Genomic DNA, 17,408 nt, shown 5'->3' with positions numbered 1-17,408 from the left:
TGATGTCTAATGACTCAATTTCCTGCGTAGTTAATGAAGCAGATCCATCGTAGGCTCTATTTTTTTTACAGAGCTGTATACTTTTTGGTATCAGAGGCGATATTTTTCCTCTCAATACTCGTGCCCTATGGACGGTTCCAGCCATTTTTGCGGCCGATGACTGGTGCGACACACGCGACTTTCCGACAGCCCCATCCATCCTGCACCGCGCCGCCACATCACTGCTAAAATTTATGGCCAATTGTCGAACCAACGACAGCATAGAGCAGGCAGAGAGCACATGCGGCACGTTTATTCCATTTTGTGAACCAGAAGACGCCTGCACTGCAAAAGGCAACAGTGAAAGCAGTACGTCCGTCAGCGAGCGAGACAGGTGCAGGAGCGCGATCCGCAAGGGGAGGAGAGAGAGAGAGAGAGAGAGGAGAGAGAGAGAGAGAGAGAGAGAGAGAGACGGACAGACGGACTGTCCAGGAAAGCTGCATAGTCACACAGAGCGAGCCGAAATGTCGACCACCGATCCCTTCCTGCGTCACTCCTTGGTCCGATTCGTGCCCCGCCGCTATCTCCCTCCCACACCGTGAGCGCCCCGCGCGCCCCGGCCCAAACCTTTCTCTTATTGGTGAGAATTCTCGACCTTTCAGTCGCGGTGCTCGCATGTGGCGTGGCGTGGCGTGCCGTGGCGTGCCGTGCCGCGTGCGGGTCGTATAAGGAAACGGGGAGAATCGCGGAGACAGGTGCTGAATCAAAGGCTCAAAGGCAAACGGCAGAATGGGACCGCGAGGCACCTAGAGCACTGTCTGTCTGTCCGTCTGTCCGCCCACCTGTCTGTCTGTCTGTCTGTCTGTCTGTCCGTCCGTCTGTGTGCGAGGGAGGGCAATGATGCTACTGACCCACCGCTCGTTGCCGACCAGCCACAATCGAAGAAGCCACTACCAGTGTGGCGGACCCATAGCAGCCGAGCCACTGATAAATCACTCCCTGAACGTCGGGAGCGGGACCCTCTCCCAGTAATAATGTTTGTATAAAATAAATTCGAATCAAACGAACAGGTTTTCATTTTTACGAAGGGATGTGATTTCCACGTCGAGTGAGCATTAGGGTCGTTTAGATTCATTAAACGACAGTCAGAAAAATGCAGTTGGTGGGTAAGCCTCGACCAAGCTTGGATGGAAGCCACGGGCCAGACACCGTGGCCAAACTTATTTTTTCCAGATGAATAGTTGTTTACCAAAAAAATTGGAACAAAGCGAAGCCGTAGATTGGGCGAAAAGAGGTTAAATTCCGGTTGTTTCGGCAGCGCTGCGCGGGCGGCAGTGGTGTGCGTGCCCCACGCCCCGCCACGCCGAGGCACGGCACGGCCAGCACGGCGTGCTGCTTCGCACCGTTTATGTCCTGCAGGAATCGTGATTCACTTTCCCAAAAATTGGAATTCAAATTAAACGGAGAAAGGGCGGCGGTGGATTGGCAGCCCGCAGCAGCCCACGTGGAAAGGAGAGGGGGGGGGGGGAGCAAATAAAAAGCACGGATGACAGTGGCGGCGCATCAAGCCGAAACACCGGCAAGGCAAGACTCCCACGCCTCGTTATTAAATTACTTCACTTCTTTCCTGTTTATTTTTTTTCCTCTCTCTGTCTCTGTGTTTTATTTTTTTGCACCGTAACAATGGACCCCACTTTGCCCAACTTTTCTGCAATTGAATCTGAAAGTGAGGGGGAGTTTCTGGGTGAAGTGTGGACAAGACTCGACCAACTTCTTAATTATTTCCGTGGTCTCAACATGTGAAATTTTGTGACAATCCGTTCAAGGGTATTTTTTCGGTTCGTTATTTTTTTTTTCATTTTTAATTTAGAAATCGATACTCTGATCACACACACTCTAGCTTTTTTTTCACTCTCCTACACTCCACCGTTCTTCCGTCGAAGTCCGTCCGTTCCGGTGATCCGCGTGCGGTCCGTAGCCCACAGCCTCGGGTACTTTTCGCCCGGGGTTCCGTCGGGTTCCTTCGGGTTCCGTCGGGTTTCCCTTCGGGTTCCCCTTCCTCGAGGTGCTGCAGGCTGTACTTGCGTGATGAGGACGGATCAGGGCGGGGCGGGACGGACAGTCCTTTAATTCCAGTGCCCCGCCCCGCCCCGCCCCGCCCCGCCCCTGACCGTTCCTCACATTAACGCACGTACCAATCAAACACCTTTTCTTTCGGTTAGGGGCCGCTCGGCCTTACACACGCCTTAGTCACGACTGACTTAGAGTCCGTCCCTTCGGAAACTAACTGTGTCTGTAAACAGTCCGATCGGTGCGCGGCAAGCCAGCAACGGGACTTGCACCAAACGCACTCGAATCCATTTTCAATTTTTCATTCATTTTTCCTAATTTTTTTTGTGGTATTGTTGTTGTCACGCGCATCACCCGCGCGGACGACGCGTTGGACGACATAAATTGAGCCGCCGCGTGTGGGCTTTGAACCCGGGGCGGTGCCGGCGACGGCCGAGGCGACGGCGCTCGCCGCGGGGCGCTGACACGGCGCTGGGGCACTGTAACGCGCCGCTCCACCACACCGTACGGCACGGCCATGGGCACTGCACTGCTACGGTACAGAGAGCGGCACGTCGTCGGCTGCTCGCGCTCCGCGGGGCGCTCCGCGGGGACCCCGCACCCAATCCGCGCCTATCTGCATAAAGACCTCCTTCTCCTTCTCTGTCGTCGGCCCGGTCGGGACGACGGGCGGAGGAGTGCGAGAGGGAGAGAGAGAGACTGCGCCGGGGCGCGCCTTCACTGCCGTCGCATGCTCGCGTATTGTACCACCACACTTTACTAAACGGCTTTGTGCTGCGGCTGCGGCGAGCAGCCTGCGGCCGTGTGTGTGAGTGTGTCTGTGTGCGCGGGCCAGTGTGTGTGTACGTACATCCTATCCCCGTACCGCGTGCATAGATCAACTTGCGCACTCGGTGAGAATGAGCCTCGATTTCCCCCTCCCCCCTTTTCCCTTCAGCCTCTTTGATTCTCGAGAGAGCGAACACGCAGAGCCCTTCGGCTAGCCTTCCCGTTTCCCCGGGCCCTTCCCCGGGCCGTAGTTTGCCCTTCAGCCGTCCGTGCACCCTTCTTGGCCTCCTTGGCCACCTTCGGACGGTCTTCGGCACTCTTCGGGCGCCTTTGGACTGCCCTCGGACACCCTTTGGACTGCCCTCGGACACTCTTGGACTTCCCTTGGACACCCTATGGACTGCCCTTGGACACCCTATGGACTGCCCTTGGACACCCTATGGACTGCCCTTGGACACCCTTCCGTCTAGTAAAGCCAGGCCCCGGCTCACTATGGAGGCGTCTCCCTCGGACACGACCAGCACACTGTAAGTAAGCACACTACAAGCAGTTAGCCGAGCCCAGACCGCGCCGTGGCGTTTAACTATCGCAAGGCCGAACGGCTTTTTACAGTGCTGCAACTCTGCACCGCCTTCCTCGGGCCACCCCGCCCCGCCCCGCCCCGCCCGCAGCGATGAAGCGGCGTTTCGGGATGACTGGGTCAGGTGCATGTGGCTAATGAAAAACGCACTGGGTCAAAGGTGGGAGGGAGGCACACTGTACACAGTACACCGAAAGCGCGCGTGATTGGGACTGGTAGAATGCCTCGCCGCGGGGGGTTCGGGTTCACCGACTTGCCGGCCGGAGGAGAGTAAAACTCGGGGCCGATTATAAAGCATCGCAGGAGTGGGTGTCGTACCGACGCGTCATTAAAATGGAAGTCGGGCCAATCAACGCTGCGCTGGCTATGGAAATCGGCCAAAGTCGTCGATTTTTTTCTCCCTTTTTTTTAACTCTGAAAAGATAAGTCTGAAGTGTATTCTTAAATATGTATAGCTTTTTAAAAGGGTTCTTTAAGCTTTTATAAGCTTTTTAAAAATCTTTTTAAAGCTTTTTTAATCTTTTGTTTAGCTCTTTTAGTTTATTACCGTTCTTGGCGTTAATTTATCTTTTCTGCCTTTTTCTCAGCTTTTTAAAAAGTTTCTCAGTTTTTTTTTACATTTTTTGCTTTTTTTTTTAAGACTAAGCACTTACAGCCTGCAAGCGCTAAGTTGGCTGGTGCCCCCTTCGTGGGTCGCGCGGCCGCGCCCTCATCAGGGACCCCTTTTGCTTTCCGCGGAGGATTTCCCTTGCGATGCCTCCGATAGCCCGGCCAGGCCACTGTAAGCCAGGCCACTGCAAGGCACGGCAGGGCAGGCGACTGCATAGCAGGCCGCGGAAGCGACGCGAGGACGCAAGGACAGCGGGAGAAAGCCGAAAGACACGCGGCGATCCGGAGGAATTGGGGCAAGTGAACCGCGGTAAAGCGAGCCCAACAAGTGCAGGCCGTGGCGCGGCACGGCACGGCACGGCAGCGCCGCGACTCCCACCTCGGCGGACAGGAGATGAACGAGCTGCTGCCGGGGAAATATTCAATCAAGCAGTCAGGGGCCTGGCTTACAGTGGCCTGGCTCGCTCTGGCTCGGCGCGGCCTGGCTCCGCTCGGCTACATGCAAAGCCAAGGATCTCGCCTCGTTACAGCGCCGTGTTTTGGCGCCAAAGCGGCGGCAGTGGCGCGCCGCACAGTGGGCCAGAAGACCGGTGGAGGCGGTCAAAATCCCGGACGCGTTTTGAGCTCCAGCGTCGCTAAATGGGACTCGCACCGAACGTGCGACCCCACCAATGGATTGCTCTCCGAACGAGGAATCCATTGGTGGGGTCACACGTTCGCTTCGAGTCCTGTTTAGCGACTCTGGAGCTCAAAACGCGTCTGGAGTTTTGGCCGCCTCCACTGGTCTTCTGGCCCACTGTGCGGCGCGCCGCCGCCAGATGTCGCCGCCTGGCGCCACAGATTCCGAGAGTCGCTCTGTCTCTCTCGCACTTACGGGGCGGCCCGCGCAGGTGCGAGAGAGACAGAGCGACGAAAACATCTCAGTCCGCAGCAAGCGACCAGCGGAATGCAAATGCGGATCGAGTGTTAACAGATTTTTTACGACCGCCGCGGGGAAAATGGGAATCTTCATGGACGTTTTTGTTTTTGGTGGTGGTGTTGTTTTTGATAGTGGTCGTAGACTCCCTGTCGGCACATAGCGAAAAGTGACAGTTTTGTGTCCGGCCAGTCGTAAAAACGTCCACAGGCAGCAGAGAAATGTTCACGGAGATTTAGAATGAAGAGAATAACAATAACAATAATTGAAAAATCTTATGGCAAAAGTTATGACAAATTTACAGGACAAAAAAACGCTTTAAAACACAAAAATTGTAAAAAAAAAAAAAAGTTTAGACGAAATTTTGCACTCATTATTTATTGAAATGCGTTGATTCCGGTGCGAAAAGACGGCCGGGCGAAACAACGCGATGCGCTGCTGCACTGCGAAAGCAAGTCGTAAAGGGAATGCGGGCGGCGACGCGGAGAGGCGACGCCCGATGAGCCGGAACGCCGCAAGCCTTGCTGCAAGCGGGCTGAATCGGACAACAGGATCTCCTTGTCGTGGCGCGCCGCTGCTCCTCTCGGTGGTCTCGTATAAATCGAATCGCGCTACCGGCGGGGGATCACATTGAGTGTCATGGCCGTATTGAAGACGATCCGCTGCAGGGCTGCAGGGCCCGCTCGCTCACTGTAAGTAGTTTAAGTGATTTGCAAAGCGGTAGCGCGGCCGTGGCGCGGCCGTGGCGTAGCCTTGTGGTGAGATGATTTCAACCACCGGTCGAGCCTGGCTGGCCGACTGGCGGACGACTGGCGGCACGGCTGAACCTCATTACCAGTGAGTGAGCAGAACCCCTGTCAGAGCGTCCGTCCGTCCGGTCAGCGCCTGTCAGCCCACTGCCCCAGTGCCGCAACCCCGCCGCGCAGACAGCAGACAGGCAGACAGGCAGCTCGGTGCAGCCCGTGCAACCTCTCACCCACGCATGCGCCGGGATGCGCCGCGATGCGCACGCAGCGGCCCGCTCGCTCTGTCTCTCTCGCACTCTTGATGCGGCCCGCGGCAGTGCGAGAGAGACAGAGCGAGGCCTGCCAATCTGCGCGGCCTTTGGAAAGCGGTGGCGGGTGTGATAGATGCACCGCTTGGCGAGCTTCGCCAGCGGTCGGCATTCCTTGCCCCGCGGACTGATTCCAGCAGTCGTCTGTCTCTCTCGCACCGTGAGGCCCGTGAGGGGCGACGCATGGGTGCGAGGGAGACAGAGCGACGAAAACGACTCTCGGAATCGGGGGGGGGGGGGGAACCTGGCCGACAGGCGCAGTGCAACGCAGAGGGTCACTCGCGAAAAAAAGGTTTAAAACGACGGAAGCCTAGTCGATTTTCATCAGGACTGCGAGCAGGGTGGCGCGGTGCCGTGCATACAGTGGAGTGGGAAGTGGGACCTCCAGGACCTCCAGGATCTCCAGGACCTCCAGGACCTCCAGGACCTCCAGGACTTCCAGGACGCCTCCTTGGCGACGCTGCCTCGCTTTTGCCGCTCCGTCGGGGACTTCTGTGTGAGCGTGCTGTACCGTGCAGGAGTCACGGTCTGCAGGAGGAACCCACTTCATCACTTTGGCGGTCCCGGCGGCCGGAAGGAGGAAGAAAGGAAAAGGAAAGAAGAAAGGAGAGAAGGAAGGAAAGAAGAGGATGGAGACAGAGCGCCTGACAGGGTAGGCAACCACGCGCACGGCTGCGCGGCGGGACGGCCTACCCTGCATTCTGCAGGCGCTCCAACAGGCATGTCGGACCGTGGTTCGAGTCCCGCCGCCGCCGCCCCCGTATCCTTTTTACAGCCGTTCAAAGAAGCCCTTTTTTCTGGCCGAGTAAGCGCGGTGAGGGCTTCGCTGCAGCTCACGCCGGCTAACGGCACGGATAGCATGCTGACCAACGCTGGGCTTGGCCAGGCTTGGCCCCGGCGCGGTTCCCTACAGTGGAGGCGCACTGCAGGCATGACTGCAGGCCAGAGTCCGGGGTGCCGGCGGTGCCGGCGGCGCCGGGCTGCGGGGCCCAGAGGTCCCGCCGGGTCAGGGCGGTCCAAAGGGCCCACGCCGGCCTCGCCGGCCTCGCCTGCAGCCGTCCTCACGGAGGGCAACTCAACTAGACAGCCTGCTGGCCTAAAAGAAGTTCCTGTTTCTGTGCCGTACCGCCGCGCCGCCTCGCCTCGCCGGCCTGCCCTCTGAGCCCTTTGGAGCATTCCGATCGACACTCGGTCCACTGGCAGCAGCGGTAGCAAACGAAAAAAAGAGTTGAAAATAATTTTAAAGCCAACAAAAGGAACGTGAGCTTGTGCAGGCGACGAACCACACTCTCAGTGGTGTGCGTTGGCCGCGCGTGCCACGGAATCACTGTTTCCGTGTCGGGCCGACTCGGCGGTGGCGTGTCCTGTCGAACGCCAGCCCTGATGACAGGGCAAGGACATGCTCCCTTTGGTCCTGTGTGGGGGAGGGGTGGGGGGAAGGGCAGTGGGCGTGAAGAACACGGCAACACGCCAGCCCTAACCTCATTCTCCGCAGAACCCTCAATTCGCCGCCGCAAGTTTCTGGAAGCCTTCGAGTCCTGTTGTAAAGCCTCTGTGAGTCCTCCGGCTGGCCGGCGCGATCGCTTACTGGCGCTGAACTATCTCCCCCGACTGACTCCCGTGTCTCTGTTAACTCCGGGCGGTAAGTCCCACTTGGAAGGGCTGGGCGGTGTCCCTTAAGGACGAGGAGGAGAAAAAAGATAAACCTCAAAGGGCCAGCCTGCCGAGGGACGGGCGCAGGGCCGCACGAAGTACGAAGTCCCCGGCGCGCGGCGTGCCGTGGCCGCCGTGGCCGCCGTGCCGGTCAGGGAGCGGTGGAACCGGCGGCGGCGGAGCCTTCCTGCAGCGGCAAAGAAATGTGCAAAATCGGCGCGGAAATAACTAGCTGCACGTCCAGACGCAAAGGGCCGCGGCGGAAAGAAACCGGGAAAAGATCGATGCCGCGAGGAGGCGAAGCAGTCCTTGTTGCAGAGCCTCGCGGAAGCCTTGTCGGGGCGAGGCGTCGACCGGCCCATTTGGTGACACGCGGGTAACAAGCAGCCTGGAGCCTGCCTGGAGTCTGCCTGGAGCCTGCCTGGAGCCTGCCTGGAGTCTGCCTGGAGAAACGGCCAGGCGGTCCAGCCGCCTCCTGTCGAACGTCAACGACAGCCTGGTCCATTTCCAGCGGCCATCCGGAGAAATCAGTTTCCACCGACGACGACGGCGGCGGCGACATCATTGAAAGTTTGTCATCGCTTCGCGACCGCGCTTCGTTTTTTTTTGTTTTGTTTTTTTTTTTGCTGGGCGGATTGAAGGCGAGGGTGGCGGCACGCCTGACCTTCGCGTCGTGACAGAGGCAAGGAACGGCCCGGCATTCGTCTTTACGGCTGCGGCCATGGCTGCGGCACTGCAAAAGCTCGCCGAGCGCGCCAGGCGTTCGAATGGGACCACCGGGGCGACCGCGTCTCAAGCCGCGCGGGAACAAAGACAACACCGCGACACATTTCCGCAGCGCCCTCTTCTTGTTGTTGTTTTTCTTGCCGATTGAACTGATCGGCGCGTAATGACCGCATTGATACACGCTGATTACCTCAATCGACTACCGCATGCGGCGCTGCGGCACTGCGAACTCTTGACCCGACGGAGACCATAATGCAGCGTGAGGCGCGGCGGTCGCTCTGTCCCGCTCGCGCCGTGAGTGCGACAGAGACAGAGCGACGAGAGTGACCGGACAAGTGCAGTGTGCCGGCAGCCTATGGGGCAGCGGGCCGCCTGACGACTCATTCAATCGGCATCGGAGGGAGTGAGGGGCGGTCGGCGACGTGGACCGCGGCACAGTGGGCCAGAAGACCGGTGGAGGCGGTCCAAACCCCGAACCCGAACGCGTTTTGAGCTCCAGAGTCGCTAAATGGGGCTCGAACCGAGCGTGTGACCCCACCAATGGATTGCTCTCCGAACGAGGGATCCATTGGTGGGGTCACACGCTCGGATCGAGTCCTGGTCAGCGACTCTGGAGCTCAAAACGCGTCTAGAGTTTTGGCCGCCTGCGCCGGTCTTCTGGCCCAATGTGGCCAGGTAGACGACGACGGCGACCATGACGGCGAGGGGCACCACGAGGCCGGGAACGAGGCCGAGCGCGCAGCGGGTCCCGTCGTCGTGAGCTTCAATTCCTCACTTCCTATTCGCGTCGCCCCGCCGGCCCGGCCAACACTTTCGGTGCGGCGACTCGCCGGAAAAGGAAGACTCCGCCGCGTCCGTCTGTCTGTCTGTCTGTCTGTCTGTTCGTCAGTGTGCCGCGTCGGTACATGCTGTCGTCCGCGTCGTGAGGAGAAAGGCCGGCGGGGCTTTTGTGTCCAAACTATGTCGTTTGGGCATCGGATTACCACAAAGGCGCCGGCGGCACGCGTTTCAAAAAAAATCGATTAGAGTCCCGCGCCGCGCCGACGGCGGCGTGCTGCCGGACCTGGACCCGCGCCGCGCCGCCGCGAGCGGTTGTCGGCTTGTCCGGCCGGCTCGGCTCCGCTGCCTTCGGCTCGGCAGGACTCGGCTCGGCTCGTCCACAGCTCGTTAGTGCCGACCGACCGGGCAGGCCGGGCAGGCCGGGCAGGCCGGGCCCGCTGCTTGTGTTGTGTCATGTTCCTCTCACGTCGCCGCGGCCAGCGGGCAGGCAGCGGCGCGAGCCTCGCCGGTCCGGCGCGGTCCGCGCTGAAAGCGAAATGGGACGTGCGCGACCCACAGCCACAGCGGCGGCAGTGTGCCGGCCGTGCCCCGTCGGGGGCCTAGGTCAACAAGGGCATCCATATTCCCCGGCGAGCACGCCCGAGATGACTGCCGCTGCTGCCTGTTTCGCTCACTGTGGCCGCCGCGGGGCGCCTCACAGTGGACCAGAAGACCGCGATGGAGGCGGCCAAAACTGTTAGACGCGTTTTGAGCTCCAGAGTCGCTAAGCAGGACTCGAACCGAACGTGTGACCCCACCAATGGATTCCTCGTGCGGAGAGCAATCCATTGGTGGGGTCACACTTTCGGTTCCAGTCCCATTCAGCTACTTTGAATCTCGTTTCGAAGCGAGCGCCTGCCAACACTGGGATAGGCCACCCGCTCCACAGCGGAGCGTTGCCGCTGCTTGCCTCGCAGGCGCTAACCGGTCGTTCTGTCTCTCTCGCACTCGCGCGGCGGCGCGTGGAGGAGCGAGAGAGACGGCGCTGGCCCACTGCGCCCACGACGTGTGGCTTCTGTTTGCGCGGGGCGTGGCGGCGTGGCGGCGGCGCGGCCGAGGCGCGGCCGTGGCCGCCGAGTGCGTGGACTTGATGGACGGCGCGCCTTAACGACGACAGGCCGCAGACGACGTAAGTAGTCGGGCTGGCGGCCCGCGGTAGCGGCGAGGCGAGGCTAGTGTGCGCCGTCGCGTCGTTTTGGCGCGGCCCGGGAGTCGCCCAGGACGAGGACGGCGATGGAGTTGTCTGAGCGCGACGACGGTAGCGGCAGCAGCGCGGCAGCACGCCGCCGAGCCCGGCCCGGCCCGGCGCTTCGCGGTAGTCAAGTCGATGCATCCGTGACGCTATCCCCATTGAATAAATGCATGCGGGCTTTTTATTTATTTTGCCCCGGGGGCAGCACTTGGCTCGGCGGCCCTCTGGTTGCGATGCATTGCGGACGATAAGTGCAGTGCCGTGGGGCGCCGTGTCCCCACGGGAGGGTCCTGCTGCTACAGTGCAGTGGTGGCTGCATTTCCATTATTAGGAAGCGTCCTCGGGCCACAGCCGCCCACATTTTTCACGTTTGTTTCCGCGTGGAACTCCTCGGTTAACGTTGTTCCAAATGATGAAAACTGCCACTATTTTTTTTAGTTACAAATTTTAAAAATTCTAAAAATTAAAAAAAACCCTGTTGCATGGATGGCGAAAGATCCAGACGAATTCTTCCCAGAGGTTTATGGTCAAATTTACAGCTACTTTTTAAAACGCGGATGCTGGGCACTACCCGCGCGCAGGTACCGTGTTTCTTCCCAATCGAACCGAACGCCACCGCCCCGCCCTGCCTCGCCCCGCCCCGCCCCGCCCAGCCCCGCCCCGCCCCGCCCCGCCCAGCCCCGCCCCGCCACGCCTCGCTTCGCCATTATTGCTACTATTATGTAAAAATATTTCGATGGAGCGCACCTTGCCTCGCCTCGCCTCGCCTCTGCCGCCGCCTTTGTCTGGGATGACGCTTTCCCGGAAAAGGGAGCTTTTTGCCGATCGGCACGCCGAGCACCAAGCGCAGCCAGCAGCACGAGGAGGCCGTGGGCGCGGCCGGCAGAGAGCCGCCGCTCTGTCTCCCTCGCACTCGCGGGGCGTGCCGTGTGGGTGCGAGGGAGACAGAGCGACGAAGACGACTCTGGACTCGGTCTGCCGGCACCGCAGACAGGCAGGCAGGCACCGCCAGACCACTGACTGAGAGACAATATCCCCGACAGGCCGGCGGGGCGCGGCCATGGCGCGGCGCAGGCCAGCGACAGGTGCACGCGGGCGGCCAGTGCGGCCAGCGCGGCGAGCCGGCTAGCGGCACAGCGGCCAACAACAGTTGAAGACGGAGACGAGGACGCCGAAGAAGACGCAACGACCGCCGAACGCCCAAAAGGCCCAAAGGCTGACCCAGAGAGCGAACCAAGAAAAGGCAACCGCGACAGTGTATTGACAGCGGGTGGGTGATCCCCAACGGCGCTTCTGTCTCTCTCGCACCCCTGCGGGGCGCGGCACGAGCGCGAGAGAGACAGAGCGACGGCCTGCGGGACGCAACTAGCGGGCAGGCGTGTGGGGCCGACCCGAGCAAGTTTCCATCTGGGCGACTAGTTCGTCACCTGGACCCAGACCTGGCAAGCGCCCATCCCGATGGGGCGGCCGATTGCGGGTCGCCAGGAGTCGCGGTTCGCGCTCCAGCGGACTGCTCTGTCTCTCTCGCACTCATGGGGCGACCCGTGTGGGTGCGAGAGAGACAGAGCGACGACTCTCGGATTCAGTGTCCAGGTCGGCCCTGGGGCAGAGTCGGCCTCGTCGCCAAGGTGACCGGCCAATCTGCCAATCGGCCCCGAAGCCCCGAAGGCCGCGGCAGGGAAAAGTGCGCATGACGGCACGGCGGATGCGGCCGGCCGGACAGTTTGCAACGCCGGGCAACGCCGGGAAAGGCAAGAGCGAGTACTGTGCGTTTGGCGATAGCCCGCGGCGGGGCGGGGCGGGGCGGGGCGGGGCGGGGCGGGAAGCAGGGCACTGCGTCTCGCCACGCGCGCGGCCCAAAGCAAAAGCAGAGTAATTGCCAGTATAAACTGCGAAACATCAACAGCTAATGATTTGCTTTCCCCGCGAGTGCCACAGCGTACAGCGCTGCAGCGAGTGGCTGGCGGCGCGGCCAGGTGGGGCGACGGGCGCCCCTCCGCTTCTTTCGCAGTGTTGAGCTAGGTCAGTGTGTTGTGCCGGACCGGGCCGGCCGCCCCGATAATGATCCATTCATGTTTATTTTCTTTCCGCCGCCGGCCGGGCAGGGCGAGGCTCTCCGGCTGGAGTCTCCGGCCGGAGAGAGACCGCGGGGGCCTCTCTACTGCAGTCAGTCCTTTCAATATGCGTTATGATGAGGATCGCCTCTCCAGATTAGAGCGCCGGAGCGCCTGCAGGCACTGCCCAGGCGCTGCCCAGGGACGGCGGTGCGCGGTGCCAGGAAATGTGGAGTGCATCTGATGGCGGCACAAGCAGGTCATGTGAGTCCTAGTGGGCCTCAGTGGCCCCACCCCGCCGCGGCCACCCGGTCCCTCGGACCAGCCGCCCGGCCTCAGCCTCGCCCCAGCGTGCAGGTCTCCGGCTGAGGCGTTGACACGGCCGAGCCGACAGCCTCCGTCTCTCCCGCACTCACGTGGGTGCGAGAGAGACAGGGCGACGAAAACGCCGTGGGGAGTCGCAGTCAGCGGGCCGAGAAAGGGGAGGAGCGCATTTTGCCCACTTACAGTGCAAAAGTGTGCCTTTTAGCCTATCTTTGAGGCGGCTATCTAGAGGCCAAGGGGGGCCAATTGTCCTTTGCCCCGCCCCCCACTGGTGCAAGGTGCTCCTCCGTGCCGTGCCGTGCCGTTGCCCGCCGCGCGAGCGCGGTTTCCTTGTCTCGAATTACCGCCGCCTGCCTGGCTGGCTGGCTGGCCTACTGAATGTGGTGCAGAAAACGCGGGGCAGCTCCTGCAGAGGGCCTTGCTGTAGTGCAGGCACGGCACGGCGTGCCCTTGCTCCTGCCGGACACAGCACACTGCTCTACCGCCGATGAGGAGTTTTTAAGATGAGAAAGAGAAAGGCATCATATTCAGTGTGGGACCGGCCCCATTGATTTCGAGAAACGCCCCCAGAAATAAATTTCAACAGTCAGAAAAAAAAATCTGCAGAAATTGAATTTTGGCAAAGCAATTTAAATTAGTTTCTTTGGGAGAACAGGCGACGATCCAGAAATCAGTTGAACAAAGTTAATATTTTTTCCCCCTCCTTCGTCTGTTTTTTTTTTTTTTTTCATTTTCTTTCAATGGTCGACCCCGGCGGCGAAACCACCCCTGCGAGGACGGCATAACTGGTTCCCCCAGAAACGACACGAGCCGGTCGGTCGGTCAGTCGGACGCCTCAGACGTCGGCGTCGGCCGGGTCGCTGGCAGGCAGCCGTCACAAGACCGCCCAAATTAGAAGCCCTTGGCGGCATGAGCGCTTGCACTCGTCTTGCACTCGGCGGGGCTCGGCTCGGCAAACAGGGATGTGAAAGTGAGCAATTTGGTGCAGGGCCATGCCAGGCCGGGCCGTGCCGGGCCGTGGCAGGCCACGCCAGCCAGGCGGTATGTAATCCGGAGGTGCCATCAGGTCAGGGGGAGCACCGAGACAGTAGGGCACCGCACTCCGACACACACACACAGACACACGCGGAGAGACACACAGACACACAAACACACCCTGAAAAAAATTTCTCGAAGTAAGAAAATTTTGTTTTGAGTAATTTGGCTTTTCTTCCGATTTTCGTATTTTAAGCAAAAGCAACGTTTTTTTTTTCACACATCACGGACTCACAACAGACACAGACACAGACACAGACAGACAGACAGACAGACAGACAGACAGACAGACAGACAGACAGACAGACAGACAGACACTCGGCCATGCCGTGCCGCGGCATGCCCCTTCAGCCCTTCGGGTCCTTCGGGTCCTTCCCCGACCGTGCTCACGCGAACCGCAGAGTCAGCCGCCCTTTTCGGGAGGGAAAGGGAAGGGCGCCGGAACGGATTTTGGGCTGCACGGCGTCCGCGTCGTTCGCGTCGTCCGCGTCGTTCGTTCACGGTGTTCGTGCACACACGCAGACTCTCGCTGTCCGGGGAGAACAAGGGACTCAGCTAACGAGTCCCTCCCCCCTCCCTCCCCTTTTCGGAATTCGGGGCGCCCCGTCTCGTAGTGCGCCGTCAGAGTAGGGACACACACGAGAAAAACTAACTTATACGGGTCCAATTAGGAAATTAACGCCGTCACTGGAAAAAAAATCAGGGGTGGATTGCGCTGCATTTGGTCCCATCAACGCCCATTTTGTTAAAGACGCAAATCACATAAATCCTTGAGGGTTTTTTTCGTAGTCGACTTTTTACTTCAATTACTCTTCCGGCTAAACGGGCACTCGAACCGCGCGCGCACGCACACAGCGGCACGCTCACACACACACACACACACACACGAGCTCGCACGGACGCGTCGCGGACGTGCTCGGCGGGGCGTATGAACGGGCCGACCAATGTGAATGTGTGTGCGGCGCGCGGACGTGAACGTGAAACGCCAATATGAATGTGAGTACGTGTCGGGCCACTACCGCTTGCCATCACTTCATACACTTCGCACACACTCCAGACACTCACACACAGACAGGCAGACAGACACTCGGGCGGCGCGCGTGACGAGATCATTTGTGTGATCATGTGTATGCAAGAGAAAGGGGAGGGGACCACGTCCATTCATGACGCTGTGTTCTCGGCGCGTCGGCGAGCGCGGCGCGCGCGTCCCCGTGTTTGGGTAACGTGTTTCTGTGTGTGCTCCCCGCGGGGAGTGTGTGTGTCTGGAGGGTCCGGCCCGTGTGTGCAGACACAACACTCAATAAAAGTGACTACTGATCCTTCCGCCCCCGCGAACGGTACACAGCGGTCGGCTGCGCCGGGACAAACGGAACAGTTTGTGGGCCCCGCAGCCCGCCCGACAAGAAGGACCTTGGGATAAAATCAATCGACACTGTAGTCCTCGCCGTTTTTACCTCCACGGCTCTAACTTTTGTTTCAATAAGTTTCAACTGCTCGTCGTCAACCAGAAAGATTTTGAACATTCAAGAGGTCTGGTTCACACACTAGTGAGTACACAAATCGCGCACTTTCAGGCAAGTCTGCCTGCGCACTGGGTTCGCGATTCCATCCCACCGTAAAGCGGTCCTCGCTGAACACAACCCTTGGAGCCCTGAGCCCTTCGCGACGACCCCGAAGAAGGCGGGCGAATGCAGGCCGTCCCCTCACCTGGGTGCGTCTCCGCGCTGGACGAGAAGAGCACGCACAAGCCCGTCTCGAAGTTGAGGCTCTGGCAGCCGGCCTGGTCCTGGCAGGCGGCGATGCAGTCGGACAGCTTGAGGGTGCCGGTGCGCGTGTCCAGCACGTCCTTGGGCGCGGAGTAGACGAAGCCCGTGATGAGCTCGAAGGTGACGTCGTCCTGGCGGCACGACCAGCCCTTGGCGGCCGCGGCGCGCCCGCCCCCGAGCCCGCCCCCGAGCAGGGGCAGCAGCAGCAGCGGCCACAGAACGCGCGCCATGGCAGCGCTCGCTCAGCACATCATGTCACGACACTGCGCGTCGGCGCGTCACGGCCGCGACCACGGCGCTGCGGCGGCGCGTCACGGTGGGCAGGTCGCCCTGGGCAGCGCGGCACGGCGACGGCTGCACGGCGGCGTAAGTTGTAGGCGACGCGGCACGGCGGCACGGCACTCGCGGCGCGGCGCGGCGACACGGTCCCGGGAGGCTTGCTGGGCTTGCCGGCGCGCGGCAAAGGAAGGAGTGACTGGGGCGGACTGCGCCGAGCCCAGGCCGGCCCGCTGCAGCCAAAGCCGCAGCCAGCGCCAGCAACGCCGAGCCGAGCCGAGCCGGTGGAGGGGGCAGGCCGCGGCGGAGGGGAAGGTGGGGGTGGGGTGGCTGCCGGCCTGCCTCGCCTGCCCTGCCGACTGCCACCGCGGGTTGGTCGGGGTTAGAGTGTCGGCACTAATGGTTTATGGACGATTTTCGTCGGCAGTTGGTACGCGTGGTTAGCATGCGTATTTAGCGAGGGCCCGGCACATAACCTATGCGGAACGCCGGGAACGCGCGCCACGGAACGGGCCGCTATTTCGTTTCGATCGTTTCGTTATGATAGACGCAATCATGCATTAGCGTTGCATTAGGAAGCAGCGGATGAATTTTGCACCGCGCGCCACAACGCGTATCGTCCCTGCAGCAACCTGGTATGTACTGCATGATGATTTGGAGTCTGGCCCGGTTAGGCTACTTGGTGTGTATTATTGTTGTTCTGTTGTTGATGTTCTGCTGTTTTTGCTGTTCTGTTGTTGTGTTGTTGTTTCTGTTGTTATTATGTTTTTGTTGTTCTTCTTCTGTTGTTGTTGCTGTCGTCTGCTGCTGCTGCTTCTGCTGCCTCAGGTTCGTAAAGAAAAGGAAAAGGCACTACTTATTCAATATCCGCGGCGGTGGAAATGCTAAGTACACTGTACACTACACATTGTACGCGCGGCACGCGGCGGCCTCCAATTGCGCGGCAATGCCCGGCATGCCCCACTGTGCAACACAATTCCACCAAAGAGAATGTTTTGCATTTCCCCCGCAAAAGGACAAAGTTCATAATGCGGCGGGACGACGACGACGACGACTGTGTTTTCGCTCACATTCGCCGTCGTACTCGGAAAAGCAAAAGCCTTTCAGCGGAAAGGATTCCAGGCTAATGTGCGCTCGCTCCAGTTCCCTATCCTTCGCGCTGCCATTGATAGTAAGAGGCGTCGCTCAGTCTCAGAGAGTGCCGCCGGTTAAACCACGAATAAAAATAAGTGTCACGCCGGAATCAAAACATCATATTGATCCAACCACCCAGTCACGCAGCAGCGACCACACACCGACACGCACACACCCGAGCGCGCCTCACACAGACGGGCACACCGACGCACACACACTCGGGCGGCCGTCAGTAGCGGCTATAAAGCGCTATAAGGCTCGGTGGGGCCGCCGGGCGTCCACACAGCACGGTAGATTTAGTCATGAGTAAGAGACCTCGCGCTGACCTACACCTGACCGTGCGGGGGGGGGGGGGGGGGGGAGGTTCGCGGAAGCCAGCGCCGCCCCGCTCCGCCCCCCTCGAGGAAAGTAAGAGAGAGTCCATGCAGTGTCCGCCACATCACATTCTCCTCG

The 17,408-nt window shown here is 60.2% G+C and overlaps 1 protein-coding gene across 1 annotated transcript in view; it reads right to left on the bottom strand.

Moving 5' to 3' along the window:
• LOC117639693 overlaps positions 1 to 15,775 on the bottom strand; it is a 39,643-nt gene extending 23,868 nt beyond the window's left edge. The window contains exon 1 of the mRNA XM_034375568.1: positions 15,487 to 15,775. Coding sequence (XP_034231459.1) covers positions 15,487 to 15,775 — 289 coding nt within the window. The remainder of the gene's footprint in view (positions 1 to 15,486) is intronic.
• Positions 15,776 to 17,408: the final 1,633 nt, after the last annotated feature.

Source organism: Thrips palmi, unplaced genomic scaffold, assembly GCF_012932325.1.
Source record: "Thrips palmi isolate BJ-2018 unplaced genomic scaffold, TpBJ-2018v1 HiC_scaffold_11, whole genome shotgun sequence".
In the NCBI taxonomy this organism is placed as follows: Eukaryota; Metazoa; Arthropoda; class Insecta; order Thysanoptera; family Thripidae; genus Thrips; species Thrips palmi.
This window is presented reverse-complemented; position numbering and strand designations above follow the sequence as displayed.